At 38.4% G+C, this 23,831-nt stretch overlaps 1 protein-coding gene across 3 annotated transcripts in view; it reads right to left on the bottom strand.

The window, feature by feature from the left end:
- Window positions 1–277: 277 nt before the first annotated feature.
- AAGAB (alpha and gamma adaptin binding protein) overlaps window positions 278–23,831 on the bottom strand; it is a 54,062-nt gene continuing 30,508 nt past the window's right edge. For all 3 annotated transcript variants that reach the window (XM_074392758.1, XM_003929698.4, XM_074392759.1), the window contains exons 6-10: window positions 8,143–8,225; window positions 7,264–7,360; window positions 4,977–5,081; window positions 4,464–4,513; window positions 278–3,847 (exon numbers count right to left, since the gene is read on the bottom strand). In XM_074392758.1, coding sequence (XP_074248859.1) covers window positions 3,770–3,847; window positions 4,464–4,513; window positions 4,977–5,081; window positions 7,264–7,360; window positions 8,143–8,225 — 413 coding nt within the window. In that variant the 3' untranslated portion in view covers window positions 278–3,769. The remainder of the gene's footprint in view (window positions 3,848–4,463; window positions 4,514–4,976; window positions 5,082–7,263; window positions 7,361–8,142; window positions 8,226–23,831) is intronic.

Genomic DNA, 23,831 nt, shown 5'->3' with positions numbered 1-23,831 from the left:
TCCACATTTTTGTGTAATAGCATGAAAGCCACCTGGTTGATAATAGCAAGGGCAGGGGCAATGATTGGACACCTCCTTCATTAGAGCAAACCCGAGAGGCTTCCTAGTTAGTAAACTGGGCATACACGGCTTTGTGTGCCTGGTTATGCTTCCCAGATCTGTAGTTGTGCGGAGGAAGTATTTGGGCCTAATAATGGATGCACAGAAAGGGAATTTTTAAAGTTTTTTCTTGTCTTTTTAACCCCAAGCCTGTGTTTCAAAGATGCAGTAATAACCATCAGGGCCAGGTTTTTAATCAAAATGTTTTCAAAAGGAAACAAAGTAGCAAACCAGAGGAATAACTTAGATACTTCCTATGCTAGAACTCAATTCTGAGTGAAGACACCTACATTAAGAGCAAGCTCTGTGATATTAGCAGGCATATGTAATGCCAAAGTATGAAATTTAGAGAATTTCTAAGACATTTTCTGTAAGAGCTTACATGCCAAAGGTGTCAAGATGGATCACTAAACTCTGAGTGGAATCGAAAATACTAGAATTCTGCCATGCATAGTCAGCCTTCTACTTTCATGAGACATACAAATTATGGGAAAGTAAACAGGGGGTTGTTTTCAAACTGATCTCAGACTAACGCGGTACTGGGTTCAGTATACACATGACGAGGGTTTTTACACTTTCTCCACCTACAATCCTCCAGTAAGATTTGGTACTTAATGACCTAACGCTGTAGCTAAATTGTCCATTGTAAAAATAACAGCAGGGAGAGTGAAGAGCAAACCTAACGCATTAGAACATTCACTGAAACTCTTGTCTCCATCAATCAGAACGTTCAATGAATCAGAACCCCTAATGAATCAGAACCTCTGACCACCCTGGACACATGTTTGCTAAATTTAGCTTTGCCTCAGCAAACGCTGAAGCTCAGAATAGTTTACAGAGCTCTCATCTTACCCTTAGACAGTGATTCTTCTAAGATTGTTTTTCCATGGCAGGCCAAGGCAAGGCAAGGGGCATTCCACATGCTCTCTCTCAATGGCCACTGTTAAGAGACTGCCCCAAGGTTAAAGGAACCTGACAAGCCATGGCAAAAATGTTGATCCACACCTCTCCACAGTGGCAACGGGAAATTAGCCATATATCACATTTCACGTGTTAGGAGCAGTTTGCAGGAATGGCCTGACATGCTCTATGGTCCTTGAACCACATCCCATATTACTCAACCATCTAAGTCTAGCTTCCCTGAATCTCTAGCTCCTCTGAATTAGATGCGGCCAAGTTCTATAAATAGAGAGCAAGCAAACTGGTTCTGTCAATCTTCTCATACGCTGGCAGGATGGCTTACTTTAAAATTATAAAAATATCTATGCCTTCATCACTCTAAAATTATTACATAACACATGATTTTCTCTGGGGCAAAATGTTTATTCTTCTCTCTCTTTACCTTCCAGCACTTATGTGTGGATCTGCAAAATTTGCCATCGTATTCATCAAACACAAACCATACTTTACAACCAAAATTAACGGCCTACTATATGCCAAACACTATGTTATGCAAATAGAGAAATGCTTCAGGAAAAAAACAACCAAAAACCCAGTCTCATATTTTAAATTCCAGCTGGCAAGTCTGTAACAACTTGTGGTAGCGTGAACATAGGTCACTTTAGATAGACTGCAGCCATTACTACAGTGTTATTTCATGATCACTCTTCTAACATGGGCCTTTAGTAGATTTCACTAGAGACCTTCATCCCATGTGTCCCTACAAGAGACCAATATCCCTAGCTAGCTGAGGTCTTAAAAATGTAATGACATTACATATGCAGGATAAATTCCAAAACAGTGAGCTTGACAAACTCTTCCACTATTCACTGTATGTGTCTAATCCAACAAAGGATATACAGCTTCCCTCGCTCATACCCCCTAAGGAAAAAATCACAAAATCATAATAATAACTATTAGTACCCCTTATAACTACATCACATTTTAATTATCTGGCTTTGTTTCATCTACAAAATCAACTTCACAGCTTTTTCTAGTCTGGTCTGTTTTTTCTAACCAGATGGCCTAGTATATTTTCTAAAACCTTCCATGTTTTAAGGAAAACATGTTCCACCTTTTTTTTTTTTTTTTTCTTTTTTGCAACCCCAGAGCCAACTTCCCTAATGCAATCACCTCAAAAAAAACACTGATGGGATGGTGGTGAACCACAGACTCAAAGTCTTTCAGAAAAGTAAAAGAAAAAAATAAAAATAAAGGTCACTAAGCAATGTCCAGTGTTCCCTGGAAAGCCTCTTATGCTCCAGTCACCGAGCTGTCTCCTCCCTGTGGTCACCTCGGCTGGCCCCTGCAGCATTCCATTCCTTCTGCCATCTGTTTCAGGTTCTGCAGTGTTTATAAGGTGGTGTCTGGAGGGGTGTGAGCCTTATTTCTGCTCCTGAACCAACCTGTTTCTTTCATGCTGTGTAAATGGTTCTAGAGCCCACCTAGGCCAGAACCAGTTCTCAACTGGTGTGCGGGTACCTTCCATCCAATGTACTGTGTGGCAGTTCAGACCACGCCAGTCATGATCAGAGTGAGGGCTAATGACATGCATGACAAAAGTCTACAAAAACAAATAAGGATTTTTATTTGCTGTACTTTCTACCCTTCCTTTAAAAATCTGCCATTTGCTTATCAGTTCCTCTGGGACTGACCCACTCAAACAAGACAAAGGATAAAGAACAAAAGATAGTCCCCCAAGGCTACAGGCTTGGAAGGGCAGAGAGCAGCTATGAACCTGAGAAGTAGCTAAGTTTCTCAAGACAGCTTAGGAATTCACTGCCTAACATTTCACTTCCCCACCCACCTCTTAGTGTTCCCACTTTGGCAGTGATCTCTGTTTGGCTTTAAAGAGAAGGGGAAATGTGCCTTGTTTTGTGGGTATAAAGTATGACAACACACCTCTGGCATCTGAAGCAGAAGGGGAAGACTCTAAGGCAGAAGAGTTTCTTCATGAAAATCACAGTATATTATCACATACTGTCCATGGCCCATACGGGGCCTCCTTAAGGTTCTCTCTAGCATACAACATATCCCTCACAACTCAGCAGAGAGGTTTTATTCCCACTGGAGTAGAAATCCTTTGCCTTATTTATTACAGTCGAAAAATCCACACTGGCTTTTCGATTCTTTCTACCATGACCTCAGACACTGTACTTCAAAAGAAATGCCCAGAGGCATTTTCTTAGGTAGAGACTAAGCTGTGGGCTCTAACTTTGGCCCCACCTTTATTATAGCTCACATCAGTTCTACAGCTGCCTCCCTTCCTCCCAAAAAAAGCATCGTACCTCAGAGCCACAAGCTCCTTGAATGGAGAAAATCCAAATCACCCAGGAAAGATGATGTAACTCTTGATGTGCAGTATCAAATGTGAATGCTGGGAGTGCTACTTAAAAGGTTGACCAGGAATGGCCTGGAGGTTGTCTTCAACTTGAGTAAATCATACAGACCTCTGAGATTTATCCCACCCTCATTCCTAGAACAAAAAAAAAGTGTATTTAAGAAATTCTCACTCATTATTATCACTGTATTCCTCACTCTCTTACAATATACTGAGGGAGAAAAGATTTCTCCTTAACCTCCTACTAAAAACTAAAATTAAGGGGATCCTATAAACAAGTCAGGCAGCTAACATGATAATGGCAAATTTGGCAAAGTAAGACTGGGCTGAGTAGAGAGGTATCTCAGACAGAGCTAGCATCTTTGTTAGTCAGACCCCAGTATGAATAATTTAGTGCTCTTCATCAGATGAAAGACCTTCAATTTCATCTCTGTCTCCCCCAATTGCCATCCAGAATGCTTTGGCCACCTGTAGAGAGAAGCATACAACAAATTTTAGGCAAGAACTACATTTCCTACCTTCAACTGACCGAGACCTAAAATTCTGCACTTTTGCCCTCCAGTCCTCTGGCAACACATATCAAAACCCTTGAATACCCTTTGACCCATGACTGCCACAGCTAGAAATTTATACCACGGATATATTTAGAGTTGTATACAAAGGTGATGTTGAAGGATATGCATAGCTTCATTATTTACAGAAGCAAAAAATGCACGTGACCTAAATGTCCAAGAGGGAACAGGATAAATTATAACACATTCATATCATGGAACACCATCAACCATACACGATTCCTGCGAACAACATATGTTGTGTTGGTAATAACAAAACAACTAAGAGTTTTCTGGCCCAATAGTTATAAAGGCAAACATCCTGAGTCTCAATAAAGGTTCCACGTCACCATACAGGCGGAAAATCTTGGTTTGACTGCAGCAACTATACTATAACTGTATAAATATTTAATTAGTTAGAATATTCAGCAAAAAGCTCACACTACGACCCTTCAGAAGTACACAAGTATGATACATAATTAGAATAGCACTGGACATTTTATAGGTACCCCAAAAATACCTGACTGTCTCACCTTTTCTGCATGCAACTTTCTTTGCTCGTGAGGAAGCGTCGCAGCCTTGTCTAGGGGGAAAATACATCTTAAGAAGTTTTTATAATAGCACAGGATAATCTAGAGTATATGAATATTCTAACATTAGAAGATGGGAGATAGGTTTCAAAGACATTTGTTTATGATGTAGTCATTCCAGCTATTAGGAAGTTTAAGTCTTCCAAAATTTCCAGATGGGAATGATGTGACTAAATTGGTAGGGCTCTTATGGATTCCACCTTATCATGGAAAGAAATAGAGGAAGGCAAAAGCAGGAAAAGTAAAAGGAAAGATAATGAAGAAGGAAAACTTTTCCCCAGGGTTTTTTTTTTTTAAACCAACAGACGATGACACAGTCCCTCAAGTAGTTAAGTTTCTCAAAACAGCTGAGACCAAAACAAGGAATTCAATCCAGCAGTTATCAAAATCAAATGCTCCTACATAAATAGATGAGCATCAATATGGGAATGTGTTAGACACAATGAATCTGATTACCTTTCATTTCCTTTAACTTTGAAAACAGTCTTTCAAAATTCTCCACATCTCCTCCTCCTGTAGTAAGACTGGCTAATTCTTGAATATCCAGATCTAACATGGGATCTGAAACAGGGATTTGTCATGTTATCTGTCACGTTATTTGCATATGCGCTATACTCAGAGAATTCCAAGGCAAATAAATGCTGGCCTTGATGAAGTCACCAATAATCAAATGCCCAGTACATAGCATCTTTCCAGCTCATGGTCCCTCACCTGCTTGGCTGACAGTGGGCCCTCACAAATGAATAGTCACTATTTATTCTCACAATATTGTAATGAAGTAAGCTGTATTATTTCCATTTTAAAGATAAGAAAACCACAGCTCAGAGCTGAAGTGACTTGCTAAAGTCACAGCTAGTAAGTGGATTCAGACATAGGTGTTTCCAGCTCCGAAAGCATACTCACTCCAAGGTACATTGATTCACCAATAAATGACTAAAGTTTATACCATATTTTACTGTACAACAAATATTTTCACATCTATTACAACAACTATACAAGGTGATCAGGACAGATAACATTATCTAAGAATAATAGATAATGATATGGAAAAAAAACCTGTATTTAAAAATGAACTCATCTAAAATTACAGCTATTCAGAGGTAGAGCTGATTTAAATTCGTATTTTCTTACTATAAATCTACTGTTTCTACCTCAGCACGTTGCTTCTTTAAGTTTGTTTTTAATCAGAATTTTAACAACTCCTCTACTCCAGGCCCACTACTTTTAAAATGTCTTCTCTGCCCATCCCAGTTCATAGGTCTCCTTTCTTAGAATTCTTTCTAATACTTAATGTTTCCTGAACTGTCTTAGTACTTGCATGCTACCTTGTATTCTAACATTGCTCCACCGCTACTTTAATAAATACTACTACCATACGAGAGAGAGTTTGGTTTTTGTCTGTACCACTGAATGCTTTAACTTTCCCATTTCATCTTTACAGCCCTATAAGGAAAGATTTACCATCCTTATTTTACAGAAGAGGAAACTAATGCCAACAGAAGTTAATTTACTCAAGGTCAGGCCATTACTAGTAATAAAGCCATGATCTGAAGCCAGCTGTACAGGACTCCAATGCCTATGACCTTAACCATTACAGTAAATGTCCTAACTGTATTTTTTAGATTAAGCTCCATGAAGATAGGATAATGACTTATATTATTTGCATCTATCACAATGCCATATAGACAATTTGAAGTAAAAAATGCATGTTGGTTAACATACTGCTTTCATTCAATGGACATGTCATGCAGGAAGTTGGTATACAGGGCTGAACATAAAAGTCTGCCATTTATCTGTGTATACATAGTAATTGCACTGTTAATGTAGATAGAATCACTCCATGCCTAAATATAGATTTGGAAGAGGAGTTTAAATGAAGCACTGACCCAGTGTCATTACTAGTTTGTTTTTTAATGGCAGAGACTTTGGCAGGTTAAAAGCCAATGGGAAGGATTCAATTGAGAAGATAAGGTTGAATAAACTGGAGAGAAAAGATATATATACATAATTTCTTCTTAATATGTTTCTATAACCAATCACTTGAGTTTTCTACATAAATTATCTTATAAGAAAAAAATCATTTAAAAAATTTATAACTGCACATAAGCCCTCTGTAGCATAAAGATAAAGTAGGAGTATCAGTAGTTCCCCAGCAAAAGAAGACTTATAGTTATGTCAAGTAAGCTCCTTGGTTTTCTGGCTTTTGGACGGCATATTGGATTCCACTTTCAGCTCCAGGCCCTTCTTGCTAGATGTCCTTGAACAAGTTATTAAACTTCTCTATGCTTTAACTTCATCTCCATAAAATAACTTCTCTGCAAAACTTCATTACCAAATAGGAAAGGGGATATAAAGTAATTTTAAAAGGATGTGAAATGGCTTATAAATACAAAGATGTATTATTTGTGTCACCATCAATTCTGACTACTGTTAAATACTATGAAAAAACTATGTGATACAGAGCTAGCTGTTTCGCCACCTGGTTCTGTCTGCTTTAGCTAAGATTATCTGAATCAAGACCCTGCTAAGAGAATTACAGAGAAAATGGTGCCCACATATTGTTACGTATTTATTATTTTTCCTTTTTCTGATAGCCATTGGCAAGGCTCACATTCACGTGTGGTACACTATCAATTATTTTCCCTTCTTTATGTTTAAAGTAAATTTCCCCCTCAATGATTTCTGCCCAGATACCTATTCCAAGTTGCACAAAACTCTCTTGGTAGCCAAAGGAGGAACTTACCCACAATGCCATCAACCTGGGCATCTGTTGTGTTAGATGCACCACCCAGATGATCCGAGAGGGATGCAGTCCTATCTGCTGCTGGTAAGTGGGGTTGCTGTTGAGGCAAATACACATAAGCAACCATTTCAGAACTAAATCCAAAAAAGCTCACACTTTCAGTCCTTGGTTGGCTTTAAAAACTAGTAATAGGAACTAGAGGCAAAAAAGGAAGAGCAAGATCACATTAAAAAATAAAAGGCTAAAAATTCACTAACCCAGGAGTACGTCCCCCAAAGAAGAACTAGAAAGCATTGGCTTTGCTTTAGACCATTAAAACATGTTTTTTGTTTGTTTCATTTAAGAACCATTTATCTCATTTAAGATTCAAAATGTGAAATGTTAACACAAATAGCTCAGGGGATGATGAAAAAGATCCCTGGAAAGACAATGTGGCGTGTAATTTGCTCTTGGCTCTAGCTGCCGACCAAGGTAAACATGGAACAAAGTTCTTGAGGACACAGGGTTGAAGCTGGACTATAAGCTCACTGAGGGTAGGGACCTTGCCTCAGATTTGCCAAGGTCTTTCACACAGAAAGTACTAAAAACGCACCATCAATTTTATTTTCTATTTAAAGATCTGGAGGCAAATTAATGCCTCAGGGAAATCCTAGCATATTTTAGAAAGCACCCTGGTAAAAATAAAACCCAAGCTGTAAACTCCTTCAAAGGGCTTACGGCTTTAGCAAGGGCTGTTTTAGACTCTCCTTTCCTCTATTTTTAACATTCTCTGTCACCTTTTAAATGGAAAGTAAAAAAAAAATATGAATGTGTAAAGATTCATAATGACAAGGAGAAATTAAAGCCAAAGAGAAAAAAAGATCCAAGAAAAGCCTTTACCTCTGGGTGACAGGGATCTGCTGACCCAGTGCTATGGTTTGTTCCAGTCAATGAGGTGAGAAGACTAAAGCCTTGGTTCCTATCTGAAAAGGAAAAATACAATCATTGAAATTTATCATTTACACTTTAAATTGTTCAAATGATTATGCTAATGAAACAAAGGCTATTTCTTTGTTATCAAAGTTCTAACTACATATATATATGTATAATATATATTATATATATATACACATATATAATATATATTTTATATATATATATACACACACACACACACACACACACATATAATAAATATATATTATATATAGAGAGAGACAGGGTCTCACTCTATTGGCCAGGCTGGAGTACAGTGGCACAATCACAGCTCATTGCAACCTGGAACTCCTGGGCTCAAGTGACCCTCCTGGCTCAGCCTCTTAAGTAGGTGGGAATACAGGTGCCATCCACTGCTCATGGCTATTTTTTTGTTTTTGTTTTTTGTAGAGACAGAGTCTCACTATGTTGCCCAGGCTGGTCTTGAACTCCTGGCCTCAAACCGTCTCCTGAATCAGCCTCCCTAAGTGCCAGGATTACAGGCCTGAACCACACCGCTGGTCCTGAATACATTTTATTTATTTATTTATTTTTTGAGACGGAGACTCACTCTTATTGCCCAGGCTAGAGTGAAATGGCACCATCTTGGCTCACCACAACCTCCGCCTCCCAGGTTCAAGCAATTCTCCTGTCTAAGCCTCCCAAGTAGCTAGGATTAAAGGCATGCGCCACCTCACCCGGCTAATTTTGTATTTTTTGTAGAGATGGGGTTTCTCCATGTTGGTCAGGCTGGTCTTGAACTCCTGACCTCAAGCGATCCACCTGCCTTAGACTCCCAAAGTGCTAGAATTACAGGTGTGAGCCACCGCGCCTGGCCGAATACATTTTTTTTTAAGTACATTTAAAAAAAAAAAATCACAGTCCAGGTGGAAAATAATGGCAAGGCCATTATGACAAACAAAAGGCCAGTGGTTCTATTTGCAAAAATTAACAACGCTAATGCTTTAAAAGACACTATGAACTAATATTCCATTGTTTTAAATAATCAAAAACATTTGAAAAATTAACAAGACATTCATATCAGGTGAAAAGGAATATAAATGCTTTCTGAAAAAAGCTCTAATTTAGATATGAGTAAAGCTTCTGTAGTTAAGGCTCCCAGTATTCTGTTTGTATTTACAATGGAGGACGAATCTGGAGCAAAACATCTAGAACTGCTGAAAGTATAAGGGCCTGCCTTGATGCAGCAGTGTTCCCCAGAATGACTTGGAACCCTTTATTAACACTATCCTAGTATTCTATTCAAGGACTCTGAGGTTCACTGAGTCAACATCTTTAGGATAGAGACCCTGGAATCTCAACTTTTAGCAGGTACTCCAGGAGGGTCTTATGCTCACAGTAGTTTGAAAAACACTGCCTTAGAGTAAAACATGAGACTATAATCCAAGAGTAACAATACAGAGACAAAGAATTTCTCTCTCAAAATGACAACTTTCTCCCACCTTGCCTTTCCTCTCCCCATCTCTTCCCTCACCCACTCTCATCTCTCTTTCTCTAAACCACCTAAAAATTTCCTACACCCTTTCCCCTGCCAGATACTTGGTCACATAGAGATAACAAAAAAAGAGAAACTCCGCAGTGTCCTTCCTTCTTCCTTTCACTTGGTAAAATCTGCCTTTTAAACTGGGATGAAGCCTCAAATCTGGCCTGCTAAGCTGCAGCCTGCAGATTTGGAGCCTGTCTCTGGCCACGGAGGGAGTCACATGCAGCTATCAACCCAGCACCTCTGCATTAAAGGCTACCATGGTCTGGGCAAAACTATGAGGCTGCCCTACACTTTTCATTCTGTACAATGTCAACAGTGGCGGCATGGTCAGAGGTTCATGTGTGTACTGCTGGAACCTCTTTCCCTCCTCATCCAAATGCTTGGGTGTGCCCAAAGACAGGGGACTAAGGTTTCATCAGGGTAGGATATGGAGGCTCAGAGGCCTGAGAGAAGCAGATCCATGCAGTGTCCTACAATGACAGTTTCAGAGCCTAAGGATGTTTATTCAAACATCAGCATGGTTCTTTGTTTTGGCCAATGTGCTACTGATTTTAAAGTAGCTGTATTCAGTTTTGTAATAGTCAGACAGGGATTTTTACCTGTCATGAAAATACATGAGTGCTCTTATAATATGCTTTAAGCTATTTGTACAAAAAGCAGTATCTGAGTAATAAACTACTTCTGTAAGAGAGCCCTCACGTCTATTACTGGAAATAACCTGGACCTTGGGTAACTTTCAAATCCAGTTCATAAATCTCTCCATATTCTAATTCAGCAGCTTGTATTTTTCCTCTGTTAGGCATCCCCTAAGCTCGGTAAGCCAGACTGCAACTCATACAGAATAATGCAATACAATGTCAGTTTATGCACGTTATTAAACCAAAGCAGTCTATCTGAAATGCCTCGTTCTTTACAGTGGCTGACTACAAGGAGGGGAACTGGAATGGACAAGAGAGTTAGGAGTAGGGGCTAGACCCGCCACTGTATATGATGAACCTTTAATTTTTGTTACACGTTCATGTATTATTTACCTACTCAGAGACTTTTTAAAATTTAATAATTTAAGCTGTGTATTTTATTGCAATAAAAAAATTTAATGCCCCAATTCGAATGGATAAAATTATGAAAAAGTGAAAATAGTAGGAAGAAAACTTGACTAGTGATCAGAAAATCTGGCTTTCATTCCTGCCTCTGCCTACCTGTATGATCTCAGACAAATAAATCAGGTTCACAATTGACTCAGTTTATAGTCAGGTTTCAGGTTAATTACAATAAGCTGGAAGGACTTTTGCTCATATTATAAACAATGGAGAACTTAGTCAACTAACAAGAGAGTCCATTATGTTCTGCTGCTTATATTTTAAGTAATTTAGAAACATACAAATTGACACAATGAGAAAAACAATTCATTTTTGTTTATCCAAAGTAGACTGCTTGAACATTAACATTGCTCAAAAAAATTAGATGGTATTTTATATACTTAAGGCTTTTTTAAAAAACTGTTTTGCCTGGTTCAATGTTTATTAAAATTCTGTCCGTATGCACTCACTGTACAACTCGTCTTCTCATAGAAAAGAATTACATAAATCTTTTTCTTGCTTGCTACATTTTTCTCCCCAGGATTCAGAGCATGGAAATGTCATCCCTATTAAGAAGGATTTATTCCTTTAGCAGGTAGTTGTTGAAACTGGCTCTAGCATCTATGGTATTACTGATGCCACAGAACTCTAGAATAGGAAGGAATAAATTAATTTACCTCCTCAGCTGATTCCAATCGAACTTGCAGAAAGGGGACGCTGTTAAGTGATACAAAATAAATTATTCTGGAAGGCATAATAAGTATATTAAACTCTGGTCCTAAAAACATCTGATTCAGTTTTAGTAGTCTAGTACATTGACACCAGTGGATGCATGGATAAAAATGAAAATATCATGAAAAATCTGACAGTGCTGGTCATTAGCATGGAGTCTTCCAGAAAGTGTCAGAAACAAAACTATAGTCTCGAGAATAAAGATTTTAAAATAAAAATGGAAAATTCTTAAGCCTTGGGATGATTTTTTTTTGAAATAAGGTTAAGAAAACTTGAAATATATAACTTTGTTTGGCTACCTCTTTATAAATCTAAGGGCACATTGTTATTTTAGAAGTATAAAATGCATTTCTCATAGCAATTTTGAATTACATGAAACATTTCGAGAATTTAAAACCTAGGCAAAGGGGGAAATTTCAGTATGGGGGAAGGGGAAAAGTTGCTTTTTAGAAAGTATTTTTTTCCTTTTAATTTTTCTGATCTTTTCCCTTCATTATTTATCAAGGCAATATGACAAGCATATAAATTTGAAGATAAACGCATGGATATGAATCCTACTTCTACTATGTTCTGTGTGGTTTTATACAAGCTATGCCTTCTCTGTACCTCAGTTGCTACATTTATGCAGTGGGTATATCAGTATTTACCTTTCAAAATTTTCCTAAGGGTTAGTAATAGATAACATTTACCAAGTGCTAAATATATGCAAGGTATTATTTTAGCTACTTACAATACTTCTTTAATCCTCACAACAATCAAAGTATGCCTTCTACACACAATAGAAATAAACATGTATCTTTTTTATTGTATTATCCTCTTTTACAGAAGATTTATTTTATTATTCTCTTTTATAGAACAAACTATAACTCAGACAGATTAGTAACGTATCCAAAGTCACAGAGCTGGAACCACAACTTGATATCTCAGATTCTAAAGTCTATACTCTTTCCATTCAGGCCAAAGGTCTTGATAACATGTGAAGAGCTGAGACGTAGACAATGTCTTATATAATGTCTATTGGCTTATATAATGTCTATTGGCTTTCTGAATACGATACAAATTTAGGTAAAGTGCAAAAAAGATGATTTTTATTCGTATACAGTTCTGTCAGTAATCCTTCATTAAATCCCTGGTTTAGACTGGGATTTTCATTGAAGTAAGCTGAATAACTCAGGACTGAATAATCAAATGCCACTTACTAACTGTATCACAGCCCAGCCCAATAACTCCTTGAGGCATTGTTCACATAAAACAAATGGTAGAAAGGTCGCTAGGCCCCACTATCTCTTCACTGTCCCTCAAGCAGATGTAGACCAGGGGTTTTCAATCTTACTATTACTGACATTTCCAGCTGGAGAATTCTTTGGTGTGTGGGCAGGTGTGAAAGTGGGGTGTCCTGTGCATCCCCTTCCCCTGCCTTTACCCACCAGATGCCTCTTAAGACTGCCAAATGTCCCCCGGCAGACAAAATCACTTCCAATTGAGAACCACTGATACAGGTCTAATTAGAACAAGAAAATTCTGGCTAAAAAACTTCAGGTTTTTAAGTCCTTACTTAAAAGGACTGTAACAAATCTTTTCAATAAGAAACGAAAAAAAAAAAAACATTTAAAAGATTCAATCATTCCCTCTTGTTAGCACTAAAAATATCTTCCCACTCCTCTGAGAAACTTCTCTAGATGATTTCAGCCCCTAATTACCTCTCCCTCTGCACCATTTGCCCTTGTTGTCCTTACTAATCAAGTGGCCCCTGGGAGAACCTGCTAGTATTAATACTTATCTCAAGTCAAAATGCCATCCTCTACTATAAACTCTTTCCAGACATGGACAATCACTAATGGTTCTTCTACACTCCACAGCCTCCAGCAGAGTGCTAAGTGTACAGGAGAGATACTGAAATAGCCACTGAATGCCTAATAGAACTGTCAGGCAGAGGCTGCAAGCATTAGCCATATAAAGAAATTTTTATTTTAAATTTTTAGATACAACTCAAATATTAAGAATTTCCATTACCACACCTCTCAACATGCCTTACAGACCTCCTAGATATTTTGTGTTCACATCTCAATTTTTATTTCCTTAATGTAGCAACTGCTTGGCATCATCTTAAGTTTTTTTCCATATTTAAAATTTTCTTTACATCCCCTTCCTCTGCACAAAATATTTTTCCTTTATTATAAACATGTTCTTTTCCATCTGAGGGATAAACATGACCAAACTTACTATAACTAAGATATTTTAAACTGCACAGAGAAGTTGTACCTACTTTTGAATATTCTTAAACCCCACTGTTTGAATAAAAAATTCTTTTAAGAAAGAAATGATTTCAGTAGCATCAGAGAAATCAACTTACACTTTGATATTACAATCCACTTCTTGGCAAATTGAAATAAAATGTTTTTTGAAATCATAAAATATTGAGAAGAATCAACTTATTCTTTTTTACTAAATGACTGCTTGAAAAGGGCAAACTTTGAAATCCATTATTAAAAACAGTACTTATTAGGGAGACAAGCCTAAGCACCATACCTGGTTGTACCTGGTTCTACCACCTGACTTAGATTCAGGAAAGTGAATCTGCTCTCCCTAAGACACCTGGGACACCTGCTCATATGTCAAGAATGGTTTCTACTAATACTTGAACATATAATGAACATGATCAGAAAATAATACCATTTTTTTCTCTTTTTCCTGGTCATAAATATGTTCATTGTAGAAAATTTGGAAAAAAGAGAAAAGTCTAAAGAAGAAAATTAAATCACCAAAGATACCAGTGAAAACTTTCGTATGTCTTCCTTTTTTTTTTTTTTTTTGCTTTGTACACATACACACAAATTTTTTTTTTTTTTTTTTTTTTTTTTTTTTTTTTTTGAGACAGAGTCTCACTCTCGCCAGGTGCCAGGCTGGAGTGCAGTGGCACAATCTTGGCTTACTGCAGCCTCTGCCTCCCAGGTTCAAGCAATTCTCCTGCCTCAGCCTCCTGAGTAGCTGGGACTACAGACGCATACCACCACGCCCAGCTAATTTTTGTATTTTTAGTAGAGACGGGGTTTCACCATGTTGGCCAGGATGGTCTCGATTTCTTGACCTTGTGATCTGCCCCTGCCTCGTCCTCCCAAAGTGCTGAGATTACAGGCTTGCGCCACCGCGCCTGGCCAACACAAATTCTAAATAAACTGAAGTAAACATCAGAGTGACTACTATCTTTTCCAAAGTTGTAATGGAAAGCTTTAGTCTAATTCCAATAATGGAATTTCCATTGTAAAGTACCATCTCCAGATCTGAAGTACACTCTTGAAAATCCTAAAAGGAATGTTCAGAATAAAGTAAAAAATCATTCACAACTGATACAAGACTTTACCATGGAAAAAAAAAAAATAAAGATGACTTAAGTGGTTCATACCCAGCCCTAAAAATAATTCCAAAGAAAGTACTAAAAATATTTTTGCAAGGTGGTAGCAGAAGAGCAGTGCCTCCAGAGTAACTAATTTGAAGAGATTTCCCATGATTCATTTGCTTACAGTTAACTTTAAGGGTGAACTTTGAAAACAAAGTCTCATCATTTTACTCATACTTATTCCCTCTTATTTTTCTCTTCCCCTTTTTTGCTTACAATACAATCTCCATCAAATTATGCCTTCTACACACAAACACGCACACACACACACACACACACACACACAGAGAGAGAGAGAGAGAGAGAGAGAGAAATCAACATATATTTAATTTTTGACCACAACATTCACATTTAGACAACTGTCAGAAAATATCCAATTCATTTTTTTGTAGCTGCACAATATTAGATGCTGAGTTAAAAAGGGAAGCAACTAAGTCTGACTCAAGGAATTCAATTTCATAGAAAGTAATGTTAATATAATTCTACATTATCCTAGCGTTCTAAACATACTAGAGATTAGGAAACTGGGATCCAGAGACAAGAAACCATTTCCCAAGAGCATACAGGCAAAGACAGACCTGACTAGAACTGTCTTCATTAACCATCCTTCCTCCAACTAATTTGATATGGTTTTATTTTCTGTAACATTAGAGTCAAATGTGTATTTAATCATCAGTTACTTTAGAAAAATAATTTTATTTAAGGGATTAGCCATCTATTTTCTCAGGAGAGCAGCCCAGGCATCACAGATAGACCTTGTGTTTTGGTACACATTTCTTACCACTGCTCTGTTCGACAGTTGCAAATGATTCCTTGAACTGGAATCTGGGATTTCTGCCACAGAATCTTGTTACAAGTAGATTCAGGGGGATACACATTAATAAATGATCAATTCTTTACATTTATAATGGGAAAACAGAAAACTGCCATATGAAAGAATTGTTGTTTCTACTATTAAAATTCCACTAATCCCTCTCTACCTGCATTACTGGGGATTCAACTATAATTAACAGATTGAAAGTAAATTCTCAGGACTTTTGAAATCCAGTCTCTACAATTATTGCTTACCACTGGGGGATCAAAGTCACAACTCTGTAACATTTGTTTAATCCCTCTTTCACTGATTAGAAACAGGGAAAGATCACAGCATTTTTCTTCCTTGCCCTCTATTCCATGGTGGTTAATTGTTAAAAGACCCAAGAATACTCAAGAGTTACCAGTGCAGACTAAACTCCACACAGCACTTGTTAGTGCTCAGGTGACAAAGCTGGGGCAGGGCCTTAGTTGTAACATTAAACTGACACTTTAAACAAGGATACTGTACATAATGCTACCTTCTCATGGGAAACAGTGACTACCTAGTCTGAAACAAACAAAAAACGACTCATCAGACTTCTATTTCCCATCTTCTTTTCCTTGCCCTTAAAACCAACTATTACTTACCAGCTGCCTCTCAATTTAAGGCACAGTACTGAGCATGCTGCCTAGATCCCCTAGGCTTGCACAATTACGTTATTTGATGTACCAGACAAATTGAAAGAAGACAATCTCACTGGAGACCAAAGAGGGGGTGTGGCAGGAGCAATCAACCCTTTTTTTTTTTTTTTTGAGATGGAGTTTTGCTCTTGTTGCCCAGGCTGGAGTGCAATGGTGCCATCTCAGCTCACTGCAACCTCCACCTCCTGGGTTCAAGCGATTCTCCTGCCTCAGCCTCCTGAGTAGCTGGGATTACAGGCATGTGCCACCATGCCTGGCTAATTTTTTATTTTTAGTAGAGATGGGGTTTCTCCATGTTGGTTAGGCTGATCTCGAACTCCCAACCTCAGGTGATCTGCCCACCTTGGCCTCCCAAAGTGCTGGGATTATAGGCATAAGCCACTGCGCCCGACCTAGAAGCAATCAACTTTTAAAATTTGTCACATTTGGCAAAAAGCATTGACCCATGGTTTCTCCTTTCATGATGACAATAAAAGGACATTATCAAATTATAAATGGCAGATCCAAATGGCTGATTTCCATAGCCACAAACCAGACTCTGATTGAACTGTAGGTAATACAACTAAGCAGCTGAGATTTTATCTACATCCCTTTCCTTGAGCTACAACCAAACTCTGAGGTTAAGGAAATTTAAGAAAAGACAGTATAGAAAAGGACAATTTTTATGACTGGAGATATCTAAAAAGCACCGCCCAAATGTAAATGCAATCCTAACCACTTCATTTCCTGGCCCATGAGAAGTAGTCCCTTTAATCCACAGTGGAAACTCTGACTTCCCTAAAAGTCAGACCTTCACAATGAATCGAGTGGTATCTGGGAATTTCCTCTAAGGTAGAGCTTAGCACAGGCAACCAGATCCTTCAACTCAGTGTTTCTCAATCATTTTCATTATGGCCACTCCCACCCGGAGCCTTTTAAGACATTTTCCCCCTAATTTTGACACACCCTCCCACTGAAATATTAACACCACAGATACACTGTATATGTTTATGTAGCGCACATTTATCTGTGCTTCATAGATAAAATAAGTACAGAATTTTGCCCCTCAAGAATCAAGAATTACTGCTTTGGAGCAATAATGTTCCTGTTAAGAATGCATGCTTTGCACCACTCACAAAAAGATGGGGAATCAACCCAGGTGCCTATCAACAGTGGATGGACAAAGAAAATGTGGTAAATGTACACCATGGAATACTACAGAGCCATAAAAAAAGAACAAAATCATGTCCTTTACAGCAGCATGGGTGCAGTGGGAGGCCATTATCCTAAGTGAATTGAGGTAGGAACAGAAAACCAAACACTGTATTTTCTCACAAGTGGGAACTAAACACTCAGTGCACATGGACAAGAAGATGGGAACAGCAGACACTGGAGACACAAAGTGGGAGGGAGGGGGCAGGGTCTGAAACACTACCTATTGGGTATTATGTTCACTACTTGGGCAACAGAATAATCAGAATTCTTGTACATGTACCCCGATTCTAAAAAAATTTTTTAAATGCATGCTTTGGCTTATGAAACAAGACACTGGTGGAGCCAATAATATAAAACTAAGTTCTAAGTAACGTAGAAGTTATGTCTATCAGGAAAATCTACAAATGTCTTTCTAGTATAATAATTTGCCTATAACTATACTACTGTAATTTAACTTGTTTGCTCTTGAATCTGATATTAAGCAACAAAAGACATTAACAGCACCTACTATATACAAATAAGAATTACAGCTCAAACTGAAGAGAATAACCTGTTGTGACTCTAAGTAAAATAATTAAAAATAAATATAAACTATCCTTCACTTACAAGAAAAGCATGAGTATTAAATTAACTATCCTTAGCTGTACTTTGGATTAAGTGCAAAGACAGTAGGATAAAGCATCTCCATCATTCCAGACAGCCTACTTAAAAGGATCTATTTAAAAGAAATAAACCAAAAAGCCCAAAATCTCAGCTATCACCGTTTCCACTCAGTCTCATTAAAATCTTACTCATGTCAGAGAGCACCTAGGCTAAGGGAGTTCTGTAGCCTATGAACTCACCTGGCTTGGCCAGTGATTTCCCATGCCACTTAGGTAAATTAACTACTCTGTGCTCATTTCTCCACTGCCCAATAACATAAACACATTGTCATGGAAAAACATACAACACTCTTAATCAGGAGACCTGTCATGTGGTCTCAAGCTGGCTACGAACTCACTGTTTGAATATGAGTATGTTACCCCTCCTCCCTGGGTCCTGTTTTTCCCTACCTGTAAAAGGAAGAAGCCATACCAGATGCATGCATGGAGACTCTATGTTCTATATGCTTTCATCAGGCTAATTCACATACAGTATCATGCTAAAAGAAACAATGCTCCTTATGAGGTTTCATAAAATACAAGAACATGTAATCTGGGTGAACCTAATTAGTAGAGGCCCTAGTAAAACAATATTGCATACATAAATATTGGGAAGAAAAACATGATTGCTCTTCAAGAATGACAGCCTCAAGAGTTCAGGCCAAGTACTTCTCAACTTGAATTAGGTACAACTGTCATTCATGAGAATTCTCTGTAGGCTCTTTTTGAACCATATCTACTTTTTGCCTAGATCATCTCTTAATATAAAGAACTCCATAAATTACTGCCTGCTGTGTTCCAGGAAGGCCTTCATTTTATTTGTAATTGGTAAAACCATTTTAAGATTTAGGGAAGGTCCCTGCATTACAGCAATCTGGAATTTGGGAAATCAAGTCTGTATCTGCCTTATAAATACCCTATAATACAGATTCCAATTAAAAATCTCTTCTCAGCTTTGGTTTATCCACACATTATATTAGACAATTCCCATTCTTCCCATCTCCTTGGTCACTTCGGTCTCCCTGAGCTAAATCTTTTCCAATTCTGCTGGAACCTTCTTCACCTCCTAAGGAGACTAGGAAAAAGAGTCATCAAAATGAAAGCTAGTAACAAGGTAGAAGCAAGGGAAAATACATCATTGACAGATAAAATTTTCACCACTGTTCTCAGCATTATGACACAAAGTAAAATACATATCCTTTCCTTGCTTAAGTGCTTAAGCTACCAGCATAAAAAGACATTCTATCTGCTGAGAATAAACAAAACAGTTCTTGGATTTCTCTATGCAGTTAATTGCTTTTAGGACTGCTTCACAAGGTGCTGTTATTTATGATCCTGGCAAGGATGCTACAGAAGCCATTCCTGTACTGGATGAACAGACTAGCTCAAAAGTTCTGAACAGTTTCTACCCAATGCAGTTGAGGGCATAACCTATTAACCACTTAGTAATGTTGCTTAATAGTTAAGTGATTCTCAATGGGAGTGAGGCAATCAGCATCTTCAGAGGGCTTGTGTAGGATGTGATATGTGTTTCCATACCCCCACTGGGTCTCAGTTGAGAATCACTGGATTAAATCATTCCTAACATCTCTGAATAGAGAAGCCTACTGAGATTCTCACATAGACTATTTGAAGGCAAGTGTCTTCATTTTTAGTAAGTTCAATATACAGACAATCATTCCAGCAATCTGAGTCTCAGTTTACTGAATTCCTCCATTTCACGGATGTTGTCCTCTACACTACTGCAGCCATGTATTCCCAGGCACATACCCAAGACCTTATTATTACCAATAACTACAACCCCTCCACAATCTCAACTTCATGCATCATCTATTTTTCCAGGTCCCTCTTTCTGCCTATAGTACCTTAACCCAATTACCCTTCAACTGCACCAGGACTCAAAACTACCATCTTTTCACTGACCCACTCCAATTGATTTCCACTCTTCCCTTCTTAGCTTAAATTCCACAATCATTATAAATAATCTCTTATATATACTACTAAATCCCTCGCCTCTCTTGCTGTGATACATTTGCTTAGAACTGATTACTGCATGCACACACACATACACACATGCACACACACATGCACATACACACCCATGCTGCCTGACTTTAGTTTTATAATATCAAATTTCAAGTTGGGTCCCTTAATGCTGCCTGACAAATCACACTTCACCTCCCTAGGTTCATTTACTCTCTCAATCTCCCAAACGACTATTTCACATTTTCTCCTCTCTCTTCAAATCCTAATGCTACATCCTCCCTTCTGCCCTCTTAATTGATAACCTGGCCACCTACTTCACTGAGAAAACTGAGGCAATCGGAAGAAACTTGCAGATCCTCATGCCACATCTCCCCACTGAGCCACATTTGCATCCACATAACCCCTTTCCCATGTCTTTCTAGATTTACTTTCCTCTTCCTGTGCAAAGCCAGTCTCTCCACTTGTAAACTGGAGCTCCTGCCTTCTACCTACTCAAAAACATCACTTCAGCAAGTCTCCCTTCTCTCTCCTACTTCATCCATTTTTTCCACCTCTATTAGATTTTTTCCATCAGCGTACGAACACGCTGCTCTTGTTCTCATCTCAAAAATTAAAAACCTCAACCGCATTTTTCTCTCCCGCTCTCACCTATTTCTTTGCTCCCCTTTCCTGCAAAAATTTTCAAGAGTCACTATCTCCAATTTTTCTCCTTTAATCTATCTCACCAAAACTGCTCTTCAAGGTCACTAATGCTAAATAGCCAAGTGTCAGCTCTCTGTTCTCATCCTACTTGACCTATGAGCAGCATTTGGTCTCCATCTTGAAACACTCTTCACTTTTGCTTGCAGAGTAAGACTCCACTCTCTTGGTTTTCCTAACTCACTGATCATTCTTCCCCAGTCTCCTTTACTGGTTCCTCTTCTCCCTATCTCTTGATGTTGCAATGTCCCTGGGCTAAGTCCTTGGTCTTCGTTTATGTACTTCATTCGCTCCCTTGGTGATCTCATCAAGGCTCAAGGTTTTTTGTTTGTTTGTTTTTGCTCAAGGTTTTAACTGCCTTTCTCCCCAAACTCCACACATCTCTCTCCAGCTGGCTACCGGATATCTCCACTTGGAGGTCTAGTAGCAGGTCAAACTCAGTATGTCCAAAACTGAACTACTGACCTGTGACCCTGTTTGCTTCATCTTGCAGTGGACTCATTTCAGTGGATGGCAACTAATCTTTAAAATTGTTCAGGCCCAAATCCTGTCATCTTCCTTGACTGATCTCTTTCTCTCATACCTCATATCTAAACCATCAGGAAAGCATGCTGGCTCTACCTCACAATATATCAAGAATTTGACCTTTTCTTGTACCTTTCATTGCTACAACCCCATTCTGAGTCATCCCTCTCTCTCATTTGGAACACTGCAATAGTCCCCTAAGAGATCTTGGTTGCTCCTCACCCACAGAGCAGCCAGCAGCCAGATCATGTCACTCTCCAACTCAACACCTGGCAACAGCCTCCTAGTTTACTCTGAGTAAATGTCAAAGTTATTATGGTGGCCTTCAAAGCTCCAGATAATCTAGCCATTCATTACCTCTCTGACCTCTCCTGCTTAGCCAGTGAGCGTCTTGCTATCTTTCAAACATACCAGGCACGCTCTCACCTTAGGGCTATAGCTATTCCTTGTCCCTGGTATGTTCTTCTCCCAGATATCCATATGGTGAAACACCTCATTTCCTTGCTCAAATCTCAAGAAGACCTGCCTTGAACCACCTTATTTAATATTGCAATCTATACAGCAATCTCAATGTCCCTAACTCTGTATTATTTTCCCTTATCCCTTATCATCTTCTAATATACTAATTGCTTGTATTGTTTATTGACTGTAGCCTCCTACCACAATGAAAGCTCCTAAGGACAGACATTTTTAATTTGTTCACTGCCATATCCCAAACACACAGAACAATGCTTGGCACAGAGCAAGTACTCAATAAATGTTTTTTGTATGAATGAACACTTGAAACTGGAGCCTAAATTATAGACTAGAGAGGTCTGAGGTCAGCAGAAGAAAACTCAAATGGCCCAGATATCCTCAGTGCCTAAGTTATGCTCTCAGACAATTAGCTTCTTATAAAAGCTGTTATTTCTTCAGATCTCAAAAAGGACTGTCACAGCACTGGTGCCCGCTGAATGATACTTAACCATACTAGAAACAAGTACAGAGGAAGTATGAAAGGAATGTCCTCCATTTCTGCCTTTCCTTTCCTTATAGGTGATTCCATATGAAACAGAGTCCTGTCTTCTTTCTCTGACTTGAAAAGTTACTTTTTTTTTTTTTTTTTTTTTTGAGCAGTCTCACTCTGGTGAGATCTCGGCTCACTGCAACTTCTGCCTCCCAAGTTGAAGTGACTCTCGTGCCCCAGCCGCCCAAGTAGCTAGGATTACTGGCACGTGCCACCATGCCTGACTAACTTTTGTATTTTTTGCAGAGATGTTTCACCATGTTGGCCAGGCTGGTCTCGAACTCCTGGCCTCAACTGATCTGCCTGCCTTGGCCTCCCAAAGTGCTGGGATTATACACATGAGCCACTGCACCTGGCCAAAAGTCACTTTTCAATACTACATAATTCAGGAATTAGAGAAAGCAGGTCAGGCAAGGAGCTCACGTAGCTTTCAAAATGCTGAATTTATTCCCATGGATTAAGTACAGACTCTTACAAGTTAGAACTAGAAGAATATCATTTATGGCAGTGGTTCTCAACCATGGCTGCATATTTGAGTCCCGGAGGCAGTTAAAAAACACTGCAACTGCCCCTCCCTTGGGTGAGGCTCAGACAGCATACGCTTTTAAAAGATTCCCAGGTGATTAAAGTTCCCAGGTGGTTCCACAGCGCAAACAAGTTTGAGAACTAATGATTTCTATGACCTTGGAGAAATTTCTTGGCTTCTCTGAGTCTAACACATACAGCTATTGTGAGGATCAAATAAGAGTTTGCATGTATACCATCAGCTGCTATTAACTAGTATCACTGCCACTTCTTTTTCTAACATCACCACCTTTCTACTATTACATTATCATCATTGGTAGCATCATTTCCTTCTTTCTTTTTATTGAGATTTAATTTACATATCATAAAATCCAGCCTTTTAAAAATATATGATTCAATGGTTTTTAGTATATTCATAAAGTTATGCAACCATCATCACCATTTAATTCTGGAACATTTTCATCACCCCAGAAAGAAATTCCATATCCATGAGCAACCTCTCCTCCCTGCCCCTGGGAACCACCAATCTACTTTCTATCTTTATGAATTTAACCACTCTGGATATTTCATATAAATGAAATCCTATAATATGTAGCCTTTTGTGTCGGGCTTTTTTCACTTAGTATAATGTTTTCGAAGTTCACCCACATTGTAGCATATATTCATGCTTCATTTTTATAATTGAATAAGTCTGTTGTATGAATATGGCACATTTTATTTTCAGCAGCTTTTCTCACTTTTTAGCAATTATGAATAATACTACTATAAACACTTATTCACACTATTTTGTGTGCCCATGTTTCCAGTTCTCTTGGGTATATAACCA

This window comes from Saimiri boliviensis, chromosome 2 (assembly GCF_048565385.1).
Source record: "Saimiri boliviensis isolate mSaiBol1 chromosome 2, mSaiBol1.pri, whole genome shotgun sequence".
Taxonomy (NCBI): Eukaryota; Metazoa; Chordata; class Mammalia; order Primates; family Cebidae; genus Saimiri; species Saimiri boliviensis.
The sequence above is the reverse complement of the archived record's forward strand: the minus strand, read 5'-3'. Positions and strand labels throughout refer to the sequence as shown.